This window comes from Eubalaena glacialis, chromosome 3, assembly GCF_028564815.1.
Source record: "Eubalaena glacialis isolate mEubGla1 chromosome 3, mEubGla1.1.hap2.+ XY, whole genome shotgun sequence".
NCBI lineage: Eukaryota > Metazoa > Chordata > Mammalia > Artiodactyla > Balaenidae > Eubalaena > Eubalaena glacialis.
In genome coordinates this window covers 1895871-1916823 of record NC_083718.1, presented here as the reverse complement: position 1 = coordinate 1916823, position 20953 = coordinate 1895871, and the positions used below count along the sequence as shown (strand labels likewise).

General features: G+C 60.1%; 2 protein-coding genes across 2 annotated transcripts in view; both read right to left on the bottom strand.

Moving 5' to 3' along the window:
- The window catches only part of CACNA1S (calcium voltage-gated channel subunit alpha1 S), a 64933-nt gene extending 48712 nt beyond the window's left edge, over positions 1–16221 (bottom strand). Inside the window, exons 1-3 of the mRNA XM_061185247.1 lie at positions 16070–16221; positions 14397–14502; positions 1868–2007 (exon numbers count right to left, since the gene is read on the bottom strand). Of these exons, the coding sequence (XP_061041230.1) occupies positions 1868–2007; positions 14397–14502; positions 16070–16221 (398 nt within the window). The remainder of the gene's footprint in view (positions 1–1867; positions 2008–14396; positions 14503–16069) is intronic.
- A 1458-nt stretch (positions 16222–17679) lies between these two features.
- ASCL5 (achaete-scute family bHLH transcription factor 5) lies at positions 17680–18207 on the bottom strand. The gene has a single exon (XM_061185246.1). The coding sequence runs from the start codon at positions 18205–18207 to the stop codon at positions 17680–17682; it is 528 nt and encodes a 175-aa protein (XP_061041229.1).
- Between the last annotated feature and the right edge of the window lie 2746 nt (positions 18208–20953).

Genomic DNA, 20953 nt, shown 5'->3' with positions numbered 1-20953 from the left:
AGGCTCAGTAAGAAGAGTGTTGGGTCCATTTGTGATGGCCACTCTGGGTCCTGAAGGGGGCTGAGATGCTGGTGCCACGGGCAGCTACGGTCAGGCCCGGGGGCCGAGCACACCCCGTGGTGGGTGGAAGGTTCCAGCAGCCCTACACTCGCGGTCGGAGGAAGGGGGAATGCGGAGGAGAGAGCCTGGAGCTGGTTCTCCCTCAGGCTCTCCTTCCCTGCATTTCTGCCAAAGCCCCTTTATGGCCCTTCCTGCTCTCAATTTACTCAGATTGCCATTATCCTTTGAGGTCTATCTCAAGTCCTTCTTTATGAATCATTCTGTTGACATCTGGGCCCCCCTGGGCTGCACTGCGTGTGAAACAACGGTGTGCTGTGTGGCCTTGTTCTGCACAGACTCGTGGCCCCTAGCCAGGCAGTCCGTCAAGGGCAGAGGCTGATTCACAGAGTTCTCTTTTCCCTGTTGTGCCTAAAGCAGCACTGGGCAATTAGTAGATAAGCAACATAATTTTTATTGAGTGGAAGGGCAGCCTAGTGGTTAAGAGAGCAGCCTCTGGAGCAAGAGTGCCTTGGTTTAAATCCTGGCACTGCCACTGGCTGGCTGTGTGACTTTGGGTGAGTTGCTTGACTTCTCTGTGCCTTACCTTCCTTAAATGGAGAAAATAAGAGGATTGCTGGGAGAATCAAATGAGATGGTACATGTAAAGCACATAGTAAGTGTATGATAAACGCTGCTGTTATAATTAGGGCATGGCTACCAAATCTTATGTTATGGGCTCAACCATGTTCCCCCCACTCCAAGTTCATATGTTGAAGCCCTAACTTGTGGGGCCTCAGAATGTGGCAGTATTTGGAAATAGGACCTTTAAAGTGGTGATTCAGTGAAAACGAGGCTGTTCAGGCTGGCCCTAATTCAATCGGACTGATATCCTTGGAAGAAGAGGGAACTTGGGCACACACCAAGGGTGCGTGTGGATGGAGGAAAGACCACGTGGGGACACAGCAAGAAGGCGGCCGTCAGCAAGCCAAAGAGGGAGGCCTCAGGAGAATCCAGACCTGGCCACACCTTGATCTTGGACTTCCAGCCTCCAGAACAGTCAGAAAATACATTCTTGTGGTCTCAGCCCCCCAGTCTGTGGCATCTTGTTATGGCAGCCCAAGCAGGCTCATACAGGTTATTAAACGTCTGTTCTCATGGACCCAAATAACAGGTGCTCAACACAGGTCCATGGAATAAACGAATAGATGATAATAAAGCGTGAGAAATTTATGAACGTCCAGAAACTGCTGGGCACTGGAGCCACTCACACGTTTCCAGTTTTGTGTGAAGAGAATAAGGAGGGAATTCCCTGGTGGCACAGTGGTTAAGAATCCACCTGCCAATGCAGGGGACACGGGTTCGAGCCCTGGTCCGGGAAGATCTCACATGCCACGGACCACCTAAGCCCATGTGCCACAACTACTGAGCCTGCGCTCTAGAGCCCGCGAGCCACAACTACTGAGCCCGTGTGCCACAACTACCGAAGCCCGCGCGCCTAGAGCCTGTGCTCCGCAACAAGAGAAGCCACCGCAATGAGAAGCCCGCGCACTGCAACGAAGAGTAGCCCCCACTTGCCGCAACTAGAGAAAGCCCGCGTGCAACAACGAAGACCCAACGCAGCCAAAAATAAATAAATAAATAAATAAATATATTAAATAAAAAAAAGAGAGAGAGAGAGAATGAGGAGACTGGCGGTGCCTGGCTGGGGAGTGTGTGACCCGTGGGCGCCCCCGCTGCCCCCAGCCCACACCCCTGCACTGCTGCACCTGCCTCTGGGCCCTCGGGCAGCCCGCTGAGCTCAACCCCACCCCACCCAGGCCACACTCACCCCAGGAAGACAATGACGAAGTCCAGCACGTTCCAGCCGCTGCGCAGGTAGGCATCCTGGTGGAACAGGAAGCCGTAGGCGATGATCTTCATGGCGGCCTCAATGGAGAAGATGATGAGGAAGAAGTACTCCAGCTTCTCCTGTGGGGCGAGGCAGTCACACCACGGCTCCCCTACCTCCGCACTCTGCCCCAGCCGCTCTGCTGCCTGATCCACACGCGTCCCCCGCCGCCGCCAGCTCCCTCCCTCCCGCAGGTGGTCCCTCCCCAGGGGGCCACACAAGGCTGCCTCTGCCATTTTGTGTTCTTAGCTGATCCCTAGCTGAAAATGCCATATATATTTCCATCTGGTTCATTTCCTATCTTACTCACTACAGTATAAACTTCATGAGGTGTGGGGATTTGTGCTATTTTTTTTTTTAATGACTTCACCTCTCAGGCCTAGAACTGGACGAATAAATGAATGGTCAGGGCAGCCCCCAGAGTGAAGGCCCCCAGATGGCTCCTGTTTGGGCGGCTTTCTCCTCCCTCATCCTGAGGACTCACAGTAGGAGGCGGGGGGCATTCCTCGGGACTCCAGCTGGGCCTCCCTGGCTGGTCAGGGTCTTACCTCTCATGTACTTTTCTGTAACCCCCCGGCCCGCCCCAGCTGCCCACACCCGCTGCGGCCTGCAGGCAGCCACTTAAAGGACACGAGCACCATCACGCCGGGTGGGTGTCGGGGGTCACTGTGCCTGGACGAGGCCCCACAGGTCGGAGGCCAAGGGTTTCGGCTTAGTGCCCCCTGCAGAAGGCCTTGCCGACTCCTCCAGGCCCTCCCCTGTAGGCCGGCTCTCTCAGGCCCCCATCCCGGCCCGGTCACCCTTCCCTGTCCTCTGGGCCCAGGAGAGAGCTATTTCTGAAGAAGCAGGTCACTCTGTCAGAGCTCCAGGCTGACACCGCTGTCCTTGCAGCCATCCCAGCCAGGCTGGCGGCTTCTGAGAGCTCTGTACACGCGCCCTCACCAGCAACCCCCCTCCCCGAGCCCGCCCCGCCCCGGACCGGGCTGCAGCCCTGCAGGACCACAGGAGCGCGTAGAGAGGACTGGACCACCGTCCTCTGGACCTCACAACCCAAGCCCGTGTCACCGTCAGTCACCCACACCCACCCCAGAAAGCCCGCCACCACCGGGCCAGCACACCACGGAGACATCGCTGTATTGGGGCCACCCCGCTAGTGACCTGGGAGAGAATTTACTCTAACTTCCGAGTGGGTAGATGTGGAAAGCAAGGGAAGAGGTTGCCAACGGCTCATTGCTATGGATCTGGTCCCAGAACTCTCCCAGCTTGGTATTCAGAGCAGTTTCCTGAAAGCACGATCTCCCTTTGTATGTTGAGGGGGAAACTGAGGCATATATGGGCTAAGCCTGCTTTCCTTAACCTGGACCCTAATTCCTTCCACCAACTTGTAATTCCAAAGCTTTCTCCTTCCTCCAGAAAACGGTAAGGTAGGGTTAGAATGCAAAGCAGCACCGTTCCATTCAAGGGCCTGTGTAGGGCTGCCGGTGGGAATTGGGGCAATCGCTCCGCGGAGAGGCCCTGCCGAGGGCGTCCGGGCGGCCCCTGCGAGGGGGTGGGTGCAGCATGGCCACGGCAGGGCTGGGGGGGGGGCGGGGGTCCATTCCCCCGCAGGGCAGGCTGCCCGGGAGGCAGACACAGCATTAGGAGAGAGGCAGGAGGAGTAGAGTGAAGCTGAGTCAGTGTTTAAATGCCCACGTGGCTGCCACCCCAGGGGCAAGGCAGAAATGGGCTTGAGGGGAGGGGAAACAGGGCCCAAAATAGTTGCTGTGATCACAGGCCGGGCAGCCGGCCACGCACCCGGGAGGGCTGCCCGCACCTGCCCCTGCCTGTCCTGCTGCCGCCTGGCTCCCAGGGAGCTTGTCGAGGGCCATGGGGTCCCTCAGGCTCCGCGGCCCGATAGCTCCCCCGGCCCGACCCTGGAGCACCTGGAATTACAGCACTCTGCGTGGGAGCCCTGCGTGTGCACACCCCATCCCCCCGCCCTAGGAGAGGCAGGGGGGCGTGTTCCTTCCTGTGTCACAGAAACTGTGCCACCGATGTCACATTGGGTGGCCCCCGAGCCCCTCCGGCCTGGGCTCTTTCCCTGGATGCCGTGGGTGGTGCTGGCTGTCTGTCCAAGATCCACGTCATCAGCCTTCCCAACCCCCCACCCTCCCATCCCCGCTTCCTGAGGCGCCCCCCTCCAGCGGGCAGAGAGAAGCAGGGGGTCTCTGGCATAGGAGTTCTCTCGGCAGCTCTGTTTCTTCAGGTGAGTTCCTAAGCCTCCGCGAACCTCAGTTTCCTCGTCTGTAAAACAGAGATGGCGATTGCTCCCTGCCGGAACCAGCGGAGGACAGGAGACCGTCGTGTGGGAGTGTCCGCCTCGCCGGGCCCCTCCCGACGCTCAGGGGGTGACAGCCTTTCCGCACCGCGTGCGCTGGTTCTCGCGGACCTGTGGTCCGAGGTCTTGTCTGGGATCCGTCCGGCCCACCTCTAACCCGACCAAACACTCCCTGCCCCAGAGCCCACTCTTCCGAGGGGTCTCTGTCTTGGCCAATGGCACTGAGTTGCCCAGTGGGGACACCCGGGGTCTTTCCGGACCCCTCTCGTTGCTCTGCCCTGGGCACCTCCACCCACCCAGCCCAGGCCTTTCTGCTCCCTAACATTTGCTGGATCCGCCTGCACTCTGCACCGGCCGGTCTGTCCCCCAAACTCGCACAGCCTGTGTCCCCACGCCTGCCTGGCCTGCACGACCCCCTGACAGCCCCCGTGTGATGTCCAGGCCCCGGCTCTCCCGCTGCCCCGGTCCCGGCGCCCCTGCTCACAGCGGCCCCTCTGCCTGTGTCCCCAGGTCTGTCACCCAGCAGACCTCTCATCTGCCCAGATCCCTCTGAGCCCCCAGGGCGAGCTCCTCCTGTGTGTCCCGCAGTCCCCGTACCGTTGTGCGGCTCTCCACCACCCTCCGCCAAACTGCAGCCCCCCGAGACCACGAGCGGGGGCCCCAAGGGCAGGGGTCCCCCTGGTTTCTCTGCCACAGGACAGAAGAGGAGGTGACGTTCCCCCATTGGCAATGGGAGTTGTGCGGGGGCCAGGGGCACCCGCGGGGAGCTTCCCTGAGTCTCTGTTGGTGGTGGCTAAGGGGAGGCTTGTGGCGGGACTCCCCCAGCCCACCAGGCAATTCTGATGCTCACCCTGGGCACGGCTCCCCTCCCACCCCCGAAGATCTCTGGGGCTCAGGGCTTTCGCCCTTGCTGTTCCCTCTGCCTGGAAGGTCCTTCCCAGATAGCCCCACGGCTGCTGTCTTCTTTCTTTAGGACCCCAACTCCAAAGTTGCCACTGAGGCCCTCCGGACCTCTCCTCCCCTCCCCCAGCTGTCTTCTTCCCCTGCCTGGGTTCTTTGTCAGCAGCTGTCACTGCTTGCCATGCTCTGTTTCTCTCCTTCCTTTGACTGTCCCCCCCGCCCGACCTGAATGTAGAGTCCAGAGCCTTTGCTGTGTCACCTGCGCCTAGAACCACACCGGCCACGTGGGTGTCTGATGTGTCAGTGTCCCTGGCGCTGGTCCACTGTCATCACCCTGGGATGAGCGACGTAGAGGCTCTGAGAAGCAGCACTTGGGAACCATCAGAGCGACGTGCCACAACCTCCAAGCACGTGGGTGGATCACAGACCAACGTGGGCTGTGAGTCCCACACGGCACAGGCTGTGACATGGTCCCGCGTGGGAGGACAGCGGGTCAGCCCACGGCTGGATGAGACCAGCAACAAACTGGTCTTTCCTCACAGATTGTCTGCGGAGCTCTGCTCTGGGGCACACAGTACTGCCTGGCACACAGTAGGTGCTCCAGAAATGTTTGTTGAATGAATACACAACGGAAAATTTAACCTCTGCCGCCACATACCTCAAAAGCAGGTGTGGCCTTGCGATCTCTATTCCTGAGAAGGGACGCTAGACCCCAGGCTCTGGCTCCAGAGCAGGGAAGACATGCCTGCCCCGGCCCCCCTGGCCCCCTGACCTCGAGGGAGGACCATAAGCCTGTCTGTCTCTGAGGCGAGGGCTCCGATACCAGCTCCCTAGAAGGAAGGACCTTAATTACCAAACGTCCCTCCACAGACAGGCCTCTCACTGGGCCCCTGGGGCCACGCTTGGCCGGAGGTGGGCCTGGTACGTGACCCTGACCCACAGGCCTTGCACCTGCTTCTGGGGGCACTGGAGCCAGACCCTCCCAAAGTCCTGGGCTGAAAACAGCAGGGCTCAGGCTGCACCCCCCCCCCCCCACTGCCTCTATTTTCGGGCTGAGTCCTCCCTCTCCAAGGGTCATCCACCCTGGCCCGACTGCTCACCCGGCCTGGCAGGACCCGGGCCCCAGCCTCCCAGCCCCCGGCAGCCCCTTGGAGGGCTCTGGGATCTGCAGGGTCCACAGAAAGACCCTAACAGGCTGGTCGGGGCAGGGCTGCAGAGTAGCCACAGGCAGCTGTAGTCACAGGTCCTGGGAAGGCGGCCGACCCATCCCAGGGCTGAGGCTCCTTCCTTAGGGTCAAGGCACTGGGACCTGTTAGGACACAAATCTTACTGGGGGGGGAGGGGAGAGGCATTCCACTCTATTTGTTAACTCTTTAAGGCACGTCCGCTTCAATGAGCCAAAGTGGGTTTGGCTGAGGGACGGGGAGCTGGTGCTTGTAGGGGGGTGGCCCGTGGTGGTCCTCACAGCCAGCGCTCAGAGCAGGCTGGTGGGCACTGCTGCCATGAGATGCTTTTACAAGTCAGTGACTGTTTCCCTCCTGGAGTCATCCCCTGTCTCGCCCCTTAAGCAGATGCTGGGCCCTCTGCCTCGGGTGAGGTTTGGAGGCAGGTCCCGGATGGTGGTTTCCTGAGGCCCGACCCTGGTGTGGGAGGCATGGTGGAGGCGTCTCCCCAGCAAAACAGAGACTCACCCCAGGGTTTGGAGGTTCAAGGGTAGATCGACCTTGGGCCTGCTTCCTCATAGCACCCTGAAGATGTGGCTGGGTCTGGGAGAGGGCCCTGAGGACCCCCGAGAAAGCAGGGTCCAGGCTTGCCAAGGACTCCTGCTTCCTGAACTTCCTGAACTTGGAGACAGCGGACGGTGGCCTGGGGAACCATATGGCCAGAACAACATGGCCTCGGCCAGGCTGGACGAGGCCCTACAGCCCTGCTTCTTGGTGTTGCCTGAGACCCGGGGCTGGGGCAGCAGGATGACCAGAGAACAACCCTGACTGAAGTTCTCTCCATCCCAGAGGGATGTGGGCTTAGGACCCAAACAAAGTTGGTTTCTAGGAATAAAGATGGTACTTCTTGGGCATCCCAGTGGTGGGTTGAGCTTCACCCCTACTCTGCTGCTTTTCCTACGTGCAGCTGAGGGAGGTGGGGCTTGGAGGGGAGTGGGGCTCCGGCCCACCTGCCCCGACTCGGCCAACAGCGTCTCGGGGAAGCCGGCCTGGCATCCTGTGACCATGCCACCCACAGGTGTCCCGGGCCCTGGCATCTGTCTCCATGACCACCTCAGCCTCCAGGTCTGGAAAATGACCTGTTGGAGTGAGGGAAGTGGCTATATTTATCCCGATGAACTCTCACCCAAATGGATGGGGTCTGAGCGGGCTTCTCCACCACCCTGCCTTCCCTTTCTCTTCCCACAAGGAGAACCAGCTCCCACGGGTCCGGGCGGGTCAGGCGTGTGGGGCAGTCCAGACAAGGGAGCCAGCGGAGCTGAGGGTCACAGAGGAGGAGCCTCTTCGCCTGGGGTGGGGTGGTGATGGCGGAGGAGGGAAAGCGGGGAGCCCACCTGGGAGAGGGTGGGAGATGGTACTGTCTTGGGTAATCGTGGTGACAACAGCTCTGGGTCACTAAGCTTGTGTGCCAGGCCCTGTCCTAGCCACACACACACAGTTCATCCCCACAGGGACCCTGAACAGGGGCACTCTTACCCCTATTTAACAGATGAGGAAACTGAACCACAGAGAGGTTAAGTAATTTCTCCAGGATCGCTTCTGAGTGGCAGGGCCATAATGTGAATCCAGGGTCCGTGGCCTCAACCACGCCGTGCTGGGAGGGGGAGAAGGGGCACCCAGGGACCCCTGGAGGGGCTCATCGGATCCTGTCCCTCGCCCCCCAGGCCTGGGCTCAGAGGGGCTTGGCTGTGGGCTAGGAGCACTGTGAGGGCAGAGAGGGGACAGCACGGCCGCCTACTCAGCCACCCCGTGTGCCTGCCAGACACTCGTCACCATGACGGTCCTGGGAGGGCAGCTCCCTGCTCGCCCAGGCACGGAGGAGGGCGCTGGGGCTCACGGCCTGGAGAAAGCTGCCACCAAAGTCAGCCAGAGGCGCTGTGGCTGATTGAAGGCCTGTGCTTTCCCAGGGCTCCCCGAGACCGACCGGCTTGGGCCAAGCGCTCAGGGCGTCTCTGAAGGCTTTGATCGTCCACCGTCTCAGTGCCTACGCGGTGCCTGGGGTGAGGGGTGCGGGTGAGGGTGGGGGGCTCTGAGTCCCCTGGGTGGGAGAGGGCAGGCTCCGAGCGGGGCCTGAAAGCCAAGCTTTCCTGTCATTTTGCCAGAAGCTTGTCCGGTGGCCCCGGATCGGACGCCTGTGCCCTGCAAGTCCAGGGTCTCTGACGGGCCAGGCCAGAACTGGGGTCCTTCCGAGGGGAGGTGGAGTGGGCTGTGGCCTTAGCAGGCACATTCCGGACCCTAAAAAAAGACAGCGCCCTGGATGCCAGAGGCTTAGACGGCAGCAACCGGAGCCCCAGGAATGTGCAGGGGCCGCGGTCTGAGGGCAGGCGGGCTTGGGAGGGAGGGACGGAGGGAGGGAGGAAGGGAGGGAGGCCCCGGAGGGGAGAAAGGCCCATCCAGTCCCGCCGGCCTCCCCGCGCCTGCAGCACCAAGGCTAGCTTGACCCATGTTACCCAAAATCATTTAGAGCTCGGAAATCAGGCACCGTGTCCTCGCTGGAACCTTTGCTAACAGGTCTGGCCAAGGAGTCTTCCGTTGTCTAGGGCGGGTTTCTCAGCCTCGGCACGCCCCGTATTTGGGGTGCGCAGCTCTTCGTTGGCAGGAGCGGGGCTGTCCTGTGAGTTGCGGGGCGGGGAGGCGGGGGGTGGGGGTGGGGAGGTGTAGCAGCACCCCGGCCTCCGACCTCTAGATGCTAGCGCCGCTCAGGACACAGGCTCTCCTCCCCAAGTTCCAGGCACCGCCAAATGCCCCTCCCCTGCCCCGCCCTGAAAACCACTGACCTGGGGGCTGTACCTTTTTTTGAGTCTCAGGATTCTGCCCAGTAGAAACACAAATGGTCTCTGCCTGATAGAAACCGCCAGCCCATGGACACACTTTCATTGCCCTGTAGCCAGCTCAGCGTCCCACCCGGCAATCCTAGCCTATCACTTTTTCTCCAATAGCATAGATTCCTGTTTCTCAGATTCTCTTTGAGCCAACTCTACCCTCCTCCTTGTTCTCTTACGCGTTGAATTAACCTCTGACATGCGTTCCTTCTATATTTTAATCAGTTTTTACTTTTAATTTGTGGGCGAAGTGATAGATAGATCATTTCTAGCCTGTCCCAAGAACTGGTAACTCTGGTCATTGCTGTTGTTTTTCCACGTGGGTCCCCTCAGGCTGGCCCAGGCTGGAATGGAGACCCTCCCAAAGGTTTCTTTTAATTAATTCAGTCAGGGGGTCCCCCAGGAGCAGGGCTCCTGCAGGCCTCAGGGAGCAGGTAGCCCTTCGAGGGGCAGAGCTGGACTTGCAGGGTCCTGGTCTGGGCTGGGAGCCAGCACCCTGGGTGCTGGCCTCAGCCTTCACCTCCCTGTCCTTCGCTGGCCCCGGGGCAGCTCAGGGTCTATTCCATCCTCCTGCTTCCCTGACACATGGTGCCCCTTTGTGACCGGTGTCCCCAGCTTCCACTCGGCTGGGAGAACCCTGGGACAGTTGTGTTAGCCACTGGTCCTGCAGGCCTAAAGCAGCCTGCTCTCTGGGGCAAGTAGGGGTGGGGCTGGATCTCAGCATCTGTCCTGGCCTGGACGGGCAGCACCTCCACAGTCAGGAGAAAGTGGGGTCTCACGCAGGGAGGGGCCGGGACCTGCTGTCCTGGGACCCGGCCCCCCCAGGCCACTCCCCAGGGAAGCAGAGACCACTCTCCTCCTGTGTCCCCTTCTGATGTCCAGGGAGCCACACCCAATGCCCCACCGAGGGTACAGGTCTGCCCGCGGAGTCCACTGGGCATGTGCTGTGCCTCAGTTTATTCATCTGTAAAAGTGAGAAATATAATAGTGCTGCCTTGGGGGGCCGTGGTGGGCATTCAGGGGGATAATGCACTGAGAGCATCAGAGCAGCGCCTGGCATGGGGCAGGTGCCCAGCAGCTGAGGATGAAGATGATGATGGTGACAACGATGATGATGATTGGCTGGAGGATGGGGCCGGGGGCGGGGTCAGGAAAGCCATTCAGATGAGTTGGATGTTGGAAGGAGAGGAGAAGGGTTAAAGAGATTGGGGACAGATGGTGGGTGGGGTGAAGGAGAATTTTTTGTCTGAAATAATCCTTTGGTCATAGCTGCCAGGGATTATACACTTTGACTCTGGAACAACCCGGGGTCTCTGTGACCAGAGGCTTTGTGGCTGGGGAGCCCACGCCAAGGCACTGTGACCCCCGCATGATAAAGATTCCTTGTGTCGATAGACAACGTGGCATAATTTATAAGGGCTTGACTCATCCAGAACCTTCTCTGAACTTTACGGTGTTATCCCCATTTTACAAGTGAGGGAACTGAGGGCACAGAGAAGTTAAGTAACTTGCCCAAGATCACACAGCTGTAGCTCCAGAGCCCATTGTCTGAACCACCATTGGCTTCTCCAGCCAGGCTGATGCAGCTTTCAGCCTCAGTGAGAGCTGGGGGGAGGAGGAGGAGGGGGAGGAGGAGGAGGAGGAGGAGGGGGAGGAGGAGGAGGAGGGGGAGGGGGAGGAAAAAGCTCCCGGAGGGGCCCCCTGCCTCCCAGGGGAGATTGTTCCCAGGACAGGTGTCGAGGCTTCCCTCCCACGAGCGGGGGTGCCAGCTGCCTCGAGTCTGCACACCAGGCCCCTGTGGGAAGGCTTTCTTGCCCCCTGACCTTTCCCCCTTCACCCCAGCTAGTCTGCAGTCACCCAAAGTGAGGGAGCTTCTGTCACCCAGTGCTCAGACCTGCAAATCTACGTGCTGGGTGGACGCAGCCTCTGCACCTGCACCGTCTGGGGTTGACCTCGCCGTCCCCCTCCCCCAGTCCAGCCTGCTCCTCCCCCAGGAACGCCCGTCTCGGAAAGCGATACCACCATCTGCTCCGTCACCCCCTCTGAAACCCGAGTGTCACCCTCGCCGTCTTCCTCCCCTCCCCCACGCTCTGTCCGCACACCCATCAGGCACCGAGTCCACAGATCCCCCCTCCTAAATCTCCCACTTCTCCGTCTTCACCGTCACCTGGGCCTCAGTTCCACTGGACACCACTTTCCCTGCTTCCGCCCACCCACCCCACCCCCCCCCTCACTCTACCTGATGGCCTGAGAGATGCTCCAAATCCCAGCCCATCTCTCTACCTCGTGCCCCCAGCCCTTTGCCCACGTGGCCCCTCACCCAGAGCTCTCCTCCTGCGGGGCTGCGACAGCCTCTCCTCCATGCCCCACCCTCATCCGGGAGCCGCTCCAGGACCGGCCTGCCCAGTGCAAGATGCAAGTGCAGGGCGCTTGTTCACAACCTGTGCCATTAAAGTGCTCAAATGCCTTCCTTCCACGCTCCCTTTGTCAGCCTATCATGGTGGGGTTTATGGCCTATTTAGTGTTTCGTGGAGGGTGCAGACCCTCCCAGGCACCTCCCCTCCGTGACCCAGCGCACATGCCGCCCCCAGCCATGCCTTGGCCCTTCACACGGGCCCAGTGCCTCCACCCAAGGCGGACAGGCCTCCCCCAAGGAGACACTGAGCACCGGGAGGGGGGTGGGCCGGAAGCTGGACCCTGCAGGGCCCTCTCTGAATGGGCCGTGGTGCTGTCAGCCTAGGCTGGGGACAGCCACCTCTGTGGCTGTCCTGACACACCAAAGGCACGTGTGCCAACCCTGACGCTCCCAGGACCACGCCCAGGCTCTGCCAGGTGGCCTCCCAGGGGACTGAGCTGAGAGTCTGTCCTCAGAGACAGGGGAGGGGTGGGAAGTGACAGAAGGCAGGACCACGAGTGAGCCACGGCCCCGTGCCCTGTCCCCGTTGAACTTCACTTACAAAACATGGACTCAAAGATGAAATTATCAGATGTTTCGATGCCACCACCCCAGAGCATCAGCCCCTGAGCACAGGGCCTTCCCGAGTGCAGGTCACACCCCGTGAAGCCAGCCCTGCCCTGCAGGCTCAGGTCAGACATGCCATCCGCTGGGGCCACCCTGACCCCCCCCTGTCTCACTCAGATTCTCCTCCAAGACAACGTCCAAGTGCACCCAGACCTTGCATGTTTCCCATTTCATTTTAACTGCTTGTTTGATTGATTGGATGAATTAATCTCTGTCAAGATGGGAATTATGTCTGTTTGGTTCACAAGTAGGTCCCCTGTACGTGCCAGGGATGTAACAGGCACACGACAAGTATCTGTTAAATAAGTAAGAAAGTTAGTGCAGAGTGGGTCCTTGGGGCTCCCTTCTCCCAACCATGGTTCTGTTGGATGACTGGGGGGGAATCCCAGACCTTCCTCAGATTCCTACAAAGTGGCCAATAGGGCGAGGAAGAGAGAAAGCCCCCATCTCCCTCCCTCCTGCTCTAACTGCCCTCCCTTCCCCCTTGCTGGCTTTTGCGGAGATCAGCCTATAACTACAAGTAGAAGCGGGGAGGCCTCAGCTAGGAGCTGGCTGTGTGACCTTGAGTATCACCTGCCCTCTCTGGGCTTCACCACAAAGGGTCTCTCACTGATGAGCAACGACCCACCCAGCTCTGACCTTTGACGTGATGGTCATTACTTTGGGAAGGTTTCCGGTCCAGTTCTGCCAAGGAACTCATCACCCTGTCTCTACGAGCACTAGAACTTACCCAGGACTCCATCACTCAGCCCACAGGCCAAAGGCAAGCACACAGCACCATGTGAACTTTTTAGGGCAGCCGTTTTGTTTCAAGATGGCAGGCGACATACCCACTAAAGTCTGATTCTGCACCTTCAAGGAGGGTGGAGTTTCTTTCCAAAATAGTCAACTTCTTAAGGAATTGAAATGGAACCGAGGCCCCCTGATATGAACTCCTAAAGGGTGGAGTGGATGCAGGGCCCTCCTGGATTCCAGAGCATAGACAAGGGACCGGCCTCATGGGGCCCAGGATCCGAGAAGCACCTTCCCCTCCTGCCTCACCGCAGGCCCTGCCTGCTTTGGATCTCACTCTCTGAGCTTTTCCACTTATAGCCAAGCACACACTTAGAATCCCAGCTTCTCCCCAGCTCAAGATAGATTCCCATGGAAACCAGCGCAAAGCAGAGGCAGAAATAAATGCCATCCTTTCAGGCCCTGGACGCATGCTGACAGCTCTCCTTCCGCCCACCCCGCAGAGTTAGTGCAGGAAAAGCGTGCTGAAAGGGCGGGTCCATCGGCCTGTCCCCTCAGGAGCCTGGCAAATGCCCGAGAACAACATCTCCAGGGGCTTCCCCAGGGGCCCTCGTACTGTCACCACGTTGGTGGCACTGCTATCCAGGCCAGGTCTGAAAGTCAGAGCCCCGCGTCTGAGACCCTATGAGAAGATGCGTGCATGTGGGTGACCCCCTGATCCTCGGTTTCCTTGTCTTGTAATGGGTCTAATAACGTTACTGACTTCATGGTGGCAGTTACAGGAAGTGAAAAAGACAATAATGTAAACTATTTAGCACAGAACCTGGCATCTAATAAGCACTTAATAAATGTCAAGCATTTTATTATGATCTAGCTCTTGGGTAAGTCTGTCTTTTACCCCCCCTAAGCCACAGTTTTCTCATCCGTAAACAGAGTGAGGTGGGGAGGAGCCAGGACAGCCTGATTCTGGAAAACCCCTTCCAGCCGTGGCCTTTTCTGGCCTGTGGACTTGTTACTGCTGACGGGGTGAGGAGAGCGTGGCTCTAACACATGTGCTCTCTCTCCGTCAAACCATCCCGGAAAGGCAAGCTCCACAGAAGCACGATCCTTCCGGGTTACAGCCACGGAAGGGAACTCAGCATTCAGCCCCCATCGTTGGCCTTACAAAGCCTCAGTTTCCACATCTGTCAAATGGGACTAGTTTAGGAGCTATGGTGAGGAGGACATGGCTTACTCTCGTAAGGAGCTCAGCACAGCGCCCCTGGCACAGTGGGTACTTGCCCAGTGCTGATATGATGGAATCCAAAGCTCTGCAAAGCTCTGAGCCACTCAGCCAGTCCTGCAGGTGGTGGGGACGCGGGGTCTGTATCCTTGGGGGCTGTAGCTCCAGCATCATCTACCAGCCCGCAGCCTGGGCAGCAGGCCGGCAGGAGGAAGGGAAGACCCATCTTACCAGGCCGAGGTTCAGAGTGTTGCTGTCATCTTCCGGCATGGGCAGGTACACGGCCAGGGCCACACAGTTGGCAAAGATGGTGAGTAAGATGATGGTCTCGAAGGGTCTGGTGTAGGGTTAAGGAGAGGCCTCGAGTGAGGCGTGGGATTTGTGGGATTAAGGGGAAGAGCGCGCTGGGGGTCTGTCTGGACTGACTACAAGGCCAGGCTGATGGGCCCACGTTGCCCTCCTGCAGGGCACAGACGGGGCCGGGCTCCTGTGGGGCACCCGCCTCCCTCTCCTCCAACAGGGAGCGTCCACTGAGGCGCTTTGGGACCACGAGGCTCTGGCTCCTGGCTGGGGGCTACTCAGCCTCAAGGCCCGGGGAGACTTAAGCCCCCGTCTCAGTACCTACCCCCCCAACCCCCTGCTCTACCAACCACCGCTCTCCCCGCTCCGCGGAGCCACGGCCAGACATGCCGCGGCGCCCTCGCAGAATCAGCAAGGGAGGCTGGGGCTGCTGCGGCCTGGGCTAAGCACCCCCGGGAAGCGGGCCGGGAGGGATGAAACCTGGACTCTGCAGCCTGAGGAGGGGCCGGTAACCGACGGCATCCGTGGCCCCAGGGCTGTGCGCCCACCCACACGGGCCCTGCCAGCCATTTTCCGGAGGGCACTCCCACCAGGCTGCCTGGATTTGCTGGTGAGCAGCACAGCCTCCGGGGAGGCTGACCATTAGAGGGCGGGTGTGAAGGGCACTGAGGGGAGAAGGGGGGAGGGCCGAGCTCTTCGTGCGTGGTTGGGGGACGCCCTGTACAGATGGCTAGAGGGAGACCCCATGCCCTTCCCAGCCACCTTCCTCTGAGGTTTGAAGAGAGGCGGCCTCGGGGCAGAGGACTGGAGAGGGGGCAGGATGCAGGCGAGAGAGACAGGTGGGGAAGTCTGCCCCCGCCCCCCAGACAGAGGAGGGCACGAGGCTCCTGGGTGCCACGTAGGGGCAGGGCTGACTCCTACCCAGACCTTCCAGCTCCGCCTGGGTTTTCCTTGTCCCTCCCGCTCCCTTACTCTCCTTTCTTCTAGGGAACAGCTGGTGGGAGCCTGGTCATCCAAAACCCTTCAGAAATATTTCAAATATTCCCGACCAGCTCACTCAGCACCCACTTGACAATGGCCTCCCCCCTCTGCATCTCCTTCCTCTCTTCCCCAAATAAGCTGGAAATTTTCATCATTCTTCCTCGCAGAGCTAATGCCAACATAGAAGGGGGCTCATGTCCCTGTGCCCACGTGCTGCCTCCCACCCAGGCCTGCTGTTCACAGCAGAGCTCAGTGCAGGCCCATCTCTCCTCCCCACCCGGCCCGCTGTCGCCTCCCCCCACCCCAGCCCTGTCCCATATCCCAGGGAGGCTGAGAGGAGCCCTCGACGCTGGGGACTGGGGATTTGGGCACACCTTCCAGCACCTTCCAGAGACACTACAGAGGCACCCAGGCTGCCTCCAGGACCTGGGCCTCAGCCCCGGGCCCTGGAAGCCCCGCCGGTTCCCCCTGCTCCTGGGTTGAGGGCTTCCTTCCCAAAGGCTCCCAGCTCCATCCCCAGGCCCCGGTCTCCGGCCACCAAAGCCTGAAACCTGTGAGCCCCGCTCCTCCCCTCCCATGACACACACACACTCTCCGTGCAGCCCCTTGGCCCTGAAGGATACCTCCATTCCACGATGCTGATGCAGGCCTTCCTCACGGGGTTCTGGAGAGTCAAGCAGAACAAGGCCCGGGGCGGCCTGGGCAGGACCTCGGGAACGGGCTTCTTGGGCTGTTTCTTCCTCAGGCCCTCATCCTGGTGCAAGGACGGCTCCATGGCTCCCGTAGCCTCAGCCTCTCCTGCTCCCCACCCGCTGCCCTCTCTTCCCCGAGTCCCCAGTGCCCCTGCCTTGGGGACCGGGCGGCTGAGCCCCTGGGCGAGCCTGCCCTGCTGAGCCAGCCGGGGCGGGCCGGGGATCACTCTCCCTGCTCCCAGCGAGTAAAATTAGCCTCCACGGGCTCTCTGCTGCCCAGCCGAGCTCTGGCGGCCAGACAGCTGTCATTCCTCCCCAGCCCAGCCAGTGACAGCCCAGTATGTCCCCAAGGAGGCTGGGGGTGGGGCTGGGGGCTCACACATGGGTCTGGGCTGGGGCAGAGGGAGACAGGATGGAGGGTTCAAGGCTGGGGCGACGGAGAGCTCACGAAGTGCTATGGAGCCTCAAGCTTCAGACTAGCTCCTTGGTGTCAAGGTTCAACCCACCCCTTCCCGCAGGCCCATGACACTGTCCAGAAAGGGTGCTGGGTGGTCCAGCTCAGTAGGAGTCCACAGCCCTCCCTCACATCTCTGCCTGCAGCCGTCAGGCCAAGATCCTGCACCCTCACTCCATGCCTACGTCCCGTGGGGGGGGCGCTCCTGGGTGTGCCCACCTTTCTCTCCCCCCCAGCCTGCCCCTAGCTGTGCAAGGGGCGGTGTCTATCTCTGGGACTCTGTGCCCTCCCCACACTGCCCCTGGCATGTACTAAGCTCTCTGTAAATGTTAGTTGAATGCATGAGCTAACAGAACACCGCACACGCCCTGGAGGCAAGTGCTTGAGTGGGAAGGAGACAGGGCGCCAGAGAAGGGAAGGAGGACAACGACCCGGGAGTCACAAAACCCAACGTCTTTATTTAGCCCCTTCGTGCAAACACAGCGCCGGTACACCCATGCGGTCCCCACGCCCACAGAGTACAGTCTGAGGGGGGAACACGCAGTCCTCACCCACCCCGGGGGCGGGGGGGGGGAAGGAAAGGGTCACACTGGGGCGTGGGGTGGGTAAGGCCCTCCATTAAGGAAGCCAGAGGGCGCCACCAGCGCACACACTCCGCCGCCTCCTGGGCTGAGTGCAGGCTGAATCTGGCCTGCGCCTCTCCCTCTGGGCTCCTCTTGGGGGCGGGGGGAGGTGACAAGCAAGCCCCCGAAGCGGACGCTGGTGTCTGAGGCCATCTCGTGGAGAGCAGGGGCGCGGCGTGCGGACCAGAGCAGACTCGCCTCCTGGGCTGCGCCCGTGGCCACGGAGGACGGAGCAGGACCACCACGACCGGGGTACCTCCGACTTTCCCCGGCGCGGGGCTGAGGCCGAGGCGGAGCCCGACCCCGGGGTGGCCGGCATGGACGGGGCGCGCGCCCTCGCCGGCCCCCGACAGCCGCTCGTGCCCCCCGTCCCCCCGCTGGAAGGGACGGGGCCGGGGTGGCGCTGGCGGAGGGAGGGTGCCGCGGACGCCTGAGCACCCCGAGCCCGGGCGGCCCCAGCCCGGTCAGTGGCTGCAGTCCTCCGACTCGAAGAGGGGCGAGGAAGAGCAGCAGGAGGGCTCGGACGAGTCGGGCGCCAGGGAGGGGGGCCCCCGGGGCTCGCGGGGCCCGGGGCCGTCGGCGGCGGCGCTTAGCAGTTCCTGCAGGTGCTTGATATAGCGGATGGCGGCGCGCAGGGTCTCCACCTTGCTGAGCCGCTTCTCGGCCAGGGCGCCAGGCAGGTGGCCGCGGAGGCGCGCGTAGCCCTCGTTGACGCAGCGGACGCGCTGGCGCTCGCGCTCGTTGCGCTTCTGGATGAAGGCGGGCTCGAAGGGGTAGTCGCCCGGGAAGGGCGCGCCGGGGAACGCGGCCGCGTAGGCGTCGCAGTAGGGCGGCCGGGCGGCGCCCGGGTACAGCAGGAAGGGCACGGCGCCCAGAGGCTTGGCGCGGGCCGGGGTCGCCGGCCGGGGAGGGGGCCCGATGCCCAGCGGCAGGCAGCCGGGGGGCGCCGCGGGCCGGCGGGCAGCCAGCGCCCGGCAGAAGTCGTCGTTCATGGTGCCGCGCGGAGCCGGACCCGGAGCGTGCCCCGAATCGCCCCGACTCGGGGTCTGCGCGCCCTGCCCGCGGAGCGAGTCACATCTCCAGCCGCAGCTCCGGGCGGCCGGACTGGTCAGGGCTTCTTTTCGCTCTGGGAGCAGGCTCCGAGGTCCCCCTAAGGCGAGCCATCGCGGAGGACTGTGTGGGCACGTCTCAGAGCAGCCGGCGGGGATGCGGGGTGGGCGCGGGCCTTCCCAGGGCGCAGCCCTGCGGCTCCAGCGGGCCCCGCGCCAGGGTCTTGGTCCTCGCGGCCCTCGGGGTCCCCGGGCTGTGCGCCGCGCAGGAGAGGGTCCCGGGTACCGTCTCTAAAGAAGAGGGTGAACATATCAATAAGGAAAGGCCTTGCATCGTGGGCTCCTTTGTGTCACCCCACTCTCCAGCGCGATTGTAAGCATCATGAGGGGAGGCAGTGGGCTGCAGAAGACATACACACAGAGCAGGGTTCAAATCCTGGTTCACACCTTAATGCTTGGGTGCCCTCTCTGAGCCTCAGTTTCCAGTATGGAGATAATTAAAACATCCCTCCCAGAAGATGAATACTGAATGAGGAGCAAATGAGAAAAAAATATACCCAAAGACGCCTCCTCCAGGGCCTGCCTTATAAAAGGTGCCCAGCGATGTCATTTCCTTTGAGGAACAAGTCTGGTCACTCGCACCTGCCAGGGCCTCACATCTGGAGCCTCCGAGCCTGCTTACTGAGTTGGCAGTAGAAACCCCAGCGGTAGCCATAAGGCAACTAAGGGTCGGACTCTTTATTGAAGGCAATGCATCTTTGGTTCAGAGGAACCCGCATGTGGTCAGGACTTTCAAAGCCCTCCCGTGTGGAGTGGCACCACCAAAGCTCTCTGTGCCCCAGTCCCGGGGGAGGGGGGGCTGGGATGTGCCCCCTCAGCCCTCCTGAGTTTGTCCTTTCTGCCACTCAACACAAGTGCCTGTGATTTCAGCTCCGTGTGGGCAGAGCCTGGCAGGCTAGAGAGTCTGCACAAATGCTTGTTGACTAACTGGGAGGGAGGATGAGACAGGAAGCTGGGCTGGTAGCGGGTAGGACTAAGTCACACACAGCCCCTTTCCCAGACTCCAGGATGCTCTTATTTCAGAAATAATTGGCCTGGGTTGCATTTAAGTGCCACCAACTCCTCACACCCACGGTTATCAGATTCCACTTCGTTGTCATTTCCTCTAGGCATTCTCTCTGACCCGCCCCCTCCTCGTGTGCCCAGTGTCCTGTCGATGCCATCTTGCACTTGTCACACTGCCCTCGCCACGGGAGATCTCAGGGTTCCCTGAATGAGCAAGTGAGTGGGTGCTGCAGCCCACGTGGACGGGGATGGGGCAGCGGGGCCTCAGGTGCCGGGCCAAGCCTTCTACCTGACGGAAGGGCCGGCTCTGTCCCTGACAGGGGAAGGTGGCTGACACACTCAGGTTCCCGAGAGTCTCCTGCACCTTCTCGTCTTTGTCCTTTATCCGGGTCCCAGCCTGTTCCCAGCTAGCTCTGCCCTCCACGCTGAACGGAAACCGGGAAGAATCAACAGCGTTCAAAGCCCTGCCCTCGAAAGACTGTGTGAGGCTGCTGGACAAAGTCACATAGCCCTCCCCCACTCCACGGCCTCCGAGGGCTCCTCTTTGAAGAAAAGTGTCCTTCAAGGGACGGTTCTAGAAAATCTCTTCCAAACACCCCTCGGCTCCGGACGCTCTGCTCATGCCCGACCTCACCCTTGGCTGACACGGACCCTGCGGGTCATGGGGGCCTCTCTGCTCCCCCCCGAGTCCTGCCCCAGGCTGATTGCCTGAGTTCTCCAGCCCCCAACATAGACTTTCCAGGCTGTGCATTGAGTCTTCAACCAGATAGTAAACCACCAGAAGGCAGGCCTTTCTCCCATTCTTAGGTGGTGCCCCTCAGTCCCTTCCCCAGTGCTGGGCATGTAACGAGTGCTCAAAATTATTTGCTATCAGTGCTTTTGTTTTGTAAAAATATGGGATCCAGACTCTCCTCTCCTGCATGATCCCTGTCTATTCATATTTGACTTAATTATTTAAATATAATTTGATTGAGGTCAGAAGCTTATTTACATCTAATTACAATTTTAATAAATACAACTTAATATCTATTTGTGTCAATTCAATATTCAATACCTATTCATTTTCCTCACATGCTATTTACATTTTTTATGACTATTCAGAAAAGTCACTCAAGCAAGAAACCTCACAGCTTGACCATGTATTTCTTGAACTAGTTCTCTTTTTACTGTTAGAAAAGGACCAATGACCTGGCAGCGAGCTCAGGTGAGGGCACAGGTGCAGGTGAATTGTGATCTGCATTTTCCTCCGCGGAATGCTGTACCCTGGCGAGGAGCGGAAGGACACCGGGTAGTAGGTTATCCTCAAGCGGTCTGAGAGCACGTACTTACCGAGAGCATCTGTGCATGGGACTGCCCTAGGCTCTGGGATGGAGCGGTGACCAAAACCCGTGGTGAAATAATAATAATAGTAATAATAAAATAATAATGATAATAATAGCGATCGTTTATTACTCTTGCTGTGCAAGGCATCGTGCCAAGTGCTTTACATGAAACATCGCACTTAATTCCTACACAATTCTTGTGAGGTACGTGCTAATCTCATCCGGTTGTACAGGTGAGAAAACGGAGGCTTGTAAAGGTTAAGTTACTTGCCCAAGGTTCCACAGTTAGTGATCTCATGAAC

What these genes read in the sequence shown, in the direction of transcription:
- ASCL5 (XM_061185246.1), bottom strand. Translation starts at nt 18,207, where the DNA reads ATGAACGACGACTTCTGCCGGGCGCTGGCTGCCCGCCGGCCCGCGGCG.